This window comes from Piliocolobus tephrosceles, chromosome 15 (genome assembly GCF_002776525.5).
Source record: "Piliocolobus tephrosceles isolate RC106 chromosome 15, ASM277652v3, whole genome shotgun sequence".
Taxonomy (NCBI): domain Eukaryota; kingdom Metazoa; phylum Chordata; class Mammalia; order Primates; family Cercopithecidae; genus Piliocolobus; species Piliocolobus tephrosceles.
The window spans coordinates 76,375,578-76,381,577 of NC_045448.1; the positions used below are offsets into that span (position 1 = coordinate 76,375,578).

Here is a 6,000-nt window from a genome sequence, read left to right on the forward strand (position 1 = left end):
CTTGAAATGCAATGGCTGCCTTAAGGAAAAGCATTTGTGTGACTGAGTTGCAAGCTGAACTAGACATTGTTTTTAAGAAGCACCACCATTTTACCTGAATGACTAACAAACTGGTTATTCAGACACGGCTATCTGACAAACATTTTCTCAAACATGAGCCCAGTTGTGCCTATCACTTCCAAAATGAGAGATTTCAAGTGAAAATTGAGATTTTGGAAAACGTATATTCTCTACTGTGAACCTAATGGCTTTCCAATGCTTAGACTGATTAATCAGTGGTAATACTAACTGATTTTTTTTGGCATTGTACAATAAAATGCTCCAACATTTGTAAGATCTACAAACTCATCTAAAGAATACTTTTCAAATAATGCAAGATGTTACCAATTGTTCATGAGTAAAAGATCCAAAGTATAAAACAGAACAGTTTTAATGTAAGAGCACCCCAAATTTAATTTAATCATATGGTTTAAGATTCCATTTGGCAGCTTTTTTTTTTTTTTGAGATAGAGTCTCACTCTGTCACCCAGGCTAGAGTGCAGTGGCATAATCTCAGCTCACTGCAACCTCAGCCTCCCAAATAGCTGGGATTATAGGCACCCACCACCATGCCCAGCTAATTTTTGTATTTTTACTAGAGATAGGGTTTCGCCATGTTGGCCAGGCCGGGCTCGAACTCCTGATCTCTTGATACGCCTGCCTCGGCCTCCCAAAGTGCTGGGCTTACAGATGTGAGCCACTGCGCCCTGCCCACAACTAACTTTTAAGAAGGGTTAGTCTATTACTTGTTGAGCTTTGTTATACTAAAGTACAACACTCTCAATGATCTAAAAAGGTTAAGTACTTGTCTTAATCATGTATCTGCCAGAGGCTGTATTTTCTTCAAATACTTCAACCAAACCAAAATAGCACAACAGATGAAAAGCAGAAACAGCTATGAGAATTCAGCTGTCTTCTATTAATATTTTGCCAGACATTAAAGAGATCTGCAAATTGAAAACAATGCTACTCTTCCTTTTTTTGTGCAATATTTTTCACAAAAATCTTACTTATCCTTACATGTAATAGATTTTTTAAGTGAATTAATAAATTTTAATTTTAGTATGGTAAATACTGATGGGTATAACCTACTGAAGCAAAAGCTCTTTGGAATCCTTAATCATTTCTAACAGTCTAAAGGAGGTCCAAATCCCAAAAAGTTTGAGAAACACTCTTCTAGAAGGCAAGAGAAAAGGCAACTCCTTACTTCAACGTTCATCTACAAAGTTTCACCAGAAAACAAATACAAAAGGTCATGAAAACTTTAGACAAATAGAAGGTCACAAGAAAGACCAAGAAATCACGAAGATCACAAACCTTAAGGACACTATATTACCTGAAATAGGCAGAGAGAGAGAAACACCACATGACCTCACATGTGTAATCTAAAAAAGTGGAAATCAGAAGTCATAGAAGCAGAGAGTCGAGTAGTGGTTAGCAGGAACTGGGATTGAGAGTGGTTGGGGAGATACTGGTCAAAGGGCACAACATTTTAATTAGACAAGACGAATTCTATTTTACAACACGGTGACTAAATTAATAACGCATTGCATACTTGAAAATTACTAAGAGTAGATATTAAGTGTTCTCACCACAAAAAAAGTAAGTACCTAAGGTAATGCAAATGTTTATTAGCTCCATGTAGTCACTGTAGACACATTTCAAACATCATGTTGTATGCCATAAGTATATACAATTTTTACTTCTCAATAAATTAATAAAAATCACTTTAATGAGAATAAAAAATAGTAGGAACATTCTGGATCTCAAGACTAACCAAAAACCGTATTCCTCATTAAGCTACAATTCAAACTCAGAGCAGCACATTTTATGTAAATAACTTTATGCTGCCTTACATCTGTATTTAAGAACTCAAAGGTACTTCAAAATGACACTATATTTAACACCATTACTGGCACAATCTACAGTGTCATGAATCTCTATCATGCTTCTTTGTGTTGTATATATTACTTTTTAATAGTTTTTGCAAATAACTGGTGAAAAAAGAAAACAAGCAAAGGGGAATGTTCCAAAACCTAGATTCTTGTATTATTCTGGCTCAATGTGTTCAAGAAAGATAAGTTGGGCAAGTGTCTAAAAGGCACATATAACTTCTGCCTACTTAATAGTATCTGAAATTATTGAATTCTGTAGTGACAATTTAGGTTCTTCATAAACTTTGGTAACTGTGTTAGTTATAACTGGTGGAGTCATCTGATGGTGAAAACGAAGAGCCTCCCAACTGTCCAGGATTGTTTTATCTCACCTAAGGAGTCCAAAAGGTAGATGCAGGCAGCGGGCGAGTGCTCGAGCTGTTTTCTCGCTCACTACCTTCAGGACTTGGACTTAGCACGGCCGATGGTCGGCAGCAAGTTACAGAACCCCTAAAGAAGGATCCAGAGACCCCGCGGCCCCTTCCCGCCCTGTGCCCTCACCTCCTTTCTTCCCCGCGTCACCCTGGACACCCGAGCCTTCGTCCGCGCGGGGAGCCGCTTCCTTGGCGCGCCGGGAGCTCGCCCAGACCCGGCCCCGGCCCCGAGGGCCCCGAACCCGGTGAGGCCGTCCTGCCATCCGCGCGCGGCCTCCTCCAGAGGGCGGCCCTTCTTCCGCAGAACCCGGGGCCGCAACTTCTCTCGGCGCCCCAGGCTCAGCAGGCGACTCCTCAGCCCCATCGCTGTCGCTGGAATCGGCAGCGCGCTGCCGAAAAGTCCTTTTCGGCCTGTGAGCCATGGCCGAGGCCAAAGCTCCCGGAGCCCTATGACCCGGTGAACCCCAAGCCAGAGCTGCAGTGCCCGCCCCAAGCGTGCGCTACCGCCTCTCCGGTCGCCGAGTGCGCGCGCCCGTCCGCCAGCCTTCTACTACCCGCTTCAATGTCTGCGCCTGCGTGCTTTGCCTTCTTGGCTGTGGTTGGCCGAATTCTGTTCTGGGGTCTGAGTCTGGAGAGGCAAAGCGTTCCTTTTTGCCAGTTTAGGTTGCGTGGACTGACGTCTAGAGATTTCCACGGCCTCTCCGGGCTGAGTCCCACGGAGAGCAGAACTCACGTGCTCTCCTTGTGAATTAGGCTTTATGCTCCCCGTCCTGGACTGGAGCCAGATCCGTTGTCTTTTATTTTCCGGAGAAAGAGCCCCCTCCAACCAAGATGTAAAACAAACGAAACCCCAGTAGTGTGAGTCTCGGGGTAGGAGGAGATGCCTCTGAGAGAAAAACAGTAAAGTCTGTACATAAACAATGCATACAGACTAGCAGAAATCAAACGACTACTCTCAGGCAGCAGGACTTCAAGAGAAGTCCTGGTTAAATGCTTTCACCCTTAAGGAAAGTATCTAAAAACAAAAAAAGGCTATTGTCGGAGGCAAATTTGTACTATATTCACTAAGCTCTGTCTACAGAAAGGAAGCCTGCACCATGAATTTTGAGTGGTTCCTTTTGGTAAAATCTATTGTTATTTGGGTGCCTCTGACTGTCTACATCTAGAGTGATTCATCCAGTTCATTTAATTCATCTTGCTGCAGTTGGTTCCGTGCTCAACGACGTTTCTGCCTCTGCTTTAGAGAACAAGACTTTCCAAGGGCTTCACAGAAGTGGATATTTTAAGGGATTAAATTTCCAGACTCTCAGCTTTGTTAAAAGGAAACCTTAAACAAATTAAACAGAGTTTAATTGAGCAAATCACACGCCCCCTAAACCAGAATAGGTTCAGGGAGGCTTTAAGCGTAGCCAGCCACCTAGTGGAAGATTTATGGATGGAAAAACGAAAGTGAGGTACAGAAAACAGAAACTAAGTAAGTCTTAGAAGGACTCTGTACTTCTACATCTGAAGTGGAGGAACATTAACCTAACAGTGTGAATCCCAAAATTTTGAGACAGTTCTCAACTAATTTAGAAAGTTTATTTTGCCAAGGTTAATGACACACGTCCGTGACACAGCCTCAGGAGTCCTGATGACATGTGACCAAGGTAGTCGGGGCACAGCTTGGGTTTATACATTTTAGGGTGACATGAGACATCGATCAATATATGTAAGATGTAAATTGGTTCCGTCCAGAAAGGTGGGGACAACTTAAAGCAGGGAGGGGGCTTCCAGGTCACAGGAAGGTGAGAGACAAATAGTTGTATTACTTTGAGTTTCTGATAAGCCTTTCCAAAGAAGACAATCAGAATATGCATCTATCTCAGTGAGCAGAGGGATGACTTCGAATAGATTGAGTGGCAAGTTTTGCCCTGAGCAGTTCCCAGCTTTATTTTTCCCTTTAGCTTAGTAATTTGGGGGCCCCCAAATTTTCCTTTCACAATAGGTAGACAAGATTGAAAACCTAAATTAGGTTAACTAGGTCAGTCTTGCCCAATCCCAGCAGCCATACTTAAACCACTGATACACGGCTGAGTGTTCAAACTGTGTTCAAATGAGGCAAACGCCAACCTGTAACCAATCCAGCTGTTTCTGTACCTCACTTTTGATTTCTGTACATCAATTCCACACCTCCCCCCAGTTTTTTTTTTTTTTTTTTTTTGGTCTACAAAGTTGTTCTGACCACTAGGCATCCCTGGAGTATCTCTGAATCTGCTGTGATTCTGGAGGCTGCCCAATTCACAAATCTTTCATTGCTCAATTAAACTCCTTTAAATTTAATTCAGCTGAAGTTTTTCTTTTCGCAGAAGTAAAGTACAGAAACAGCCAGATTGGTTACAGCTTAGCGTTTGCCTTATTTGAACATGATTTGAACAGTTGGCCAGCTTTGATTTGCTAAAACTCGGTGTTTGGCACAAGAGTAGGTTGCAGTCTGTTTACACATCCAGTTAGGTTCTAGTTTACTAGGTAGGGAGAAACCTTTAGGCTGAACTTAGAATACATAAGGAGGTAGCTTTAGGCTAAACTTAACAGCTTCCATATGCATTCTTGCTAAAACTGGTTTGGCTGAGAACCGCTGTATTCATGCTGCCTTGACAAATATAGTGTTCTTTTCTTCTTCCAAAGGAGAGGCATAATTCTGTGTCCCTCCTGAATATGCTAAAGTACATGCCATGTGTAAAAATCTCTGCAGCATCCGACATTTTGTTGTCTAGATGACAAATGACTAACTAATGTTTTCATTACAATCCTCTTGCAAACCAGGCAGTTTCCAATGTTTTGCTTTCAACAAAATTGGAAGACCAAATCCAATGGTCAGTCGACCATTCAAACTAATTTTTGATGATGAATTAATGTGATTTTTGCATACAATTCAGTAATTCTGAAAAATGACTGACATTGAAAAGACATACTTTTTCGTAGGTAGTTTTCTCAGTGCTTACATAACATAAAATTAAAATATAACAGCATAATTGACAATAATAACTATTCTAGCAATAAGTAATGGATGCATGAACTAATATGGGAGGAGCTATATTTGTCATTAAGAGATGTATTTTCTTTCTCTCCCTCTCTCTCTCTTTCTTTCTCTCTCTCTCTCTTTATGTTTCTTTCTTTTTTGACAGAGTCTTGCTGTGTTGCCCAGGCTGGAGTGTAGTGGCATGATGTTTGCTCACTGCAACCTCTGCCTCCCAGTTCAAGCGATTCTTCTGGCAGCCTCCCAAGTAGCAGAGATTACAGGCGTGCACCACCACGCCCAGCTAATTTTTTGTAGATTTTTTAGTAGATATGGGGTTTCACCATGTTGGCCAGGCTGGTCTTGAACTCCTGTCCTCAAATTATCTGTCCACCTCAGCTTCCCAAACTGCTGGGATTATAGACGTGAGCCACCGCACCCAGTCAAGACATGCATTTTCAACAACTATTATCTTTGCTTAAAAAACTGTGATGTATTTATATTGCGTTAAGTGTATGCTATTGCTGAAACCACCAGTTAAAGGCTACCAGGAGAATACCAAGTCAAACAAACTTAGGTTTATTTAGCTTGCCCCAGCAGAGGAAAGCACAGACCAAGGAAACCGTGGCGTATTGGTAAGAGGGAGTTGAATGGA

The 6,000-nt window shown here is 41.8% G+C and overlaps 1 protein-coding gene across 3 annotated transcripts in view; it reads right to left on the reverse strand.

The window, feature by feature from the left end:
• GCFC2 (GC-rich sequence DNA-binding factor 2) overlaps positions 1-2,969 on the reverse strand; it is a 49,662-nt gene extending 46,693 nt beyond the window's left edge. For 2 of the 3 annotated variants that reach the window (XM_023187963.2, XM_023187961.2), the window contains exon 1: positions 2,475-2,969. In XM_023187963.2, the coding sequence (XP_023043731.2) occupies positions 2,475-2,769 (295 nt within the window). In that variant the 5' untranslated portion in view covers positions 2,770-2,969. The remainder of the gene's footprint in view (positions 1-2,474) is intronic. The other variant, XM_023187962.2, reaches the window with a different exon arrangement.
• Between the last annotated feature and the right edge of the window lie 3,031 nt (positions 2,970-6,000).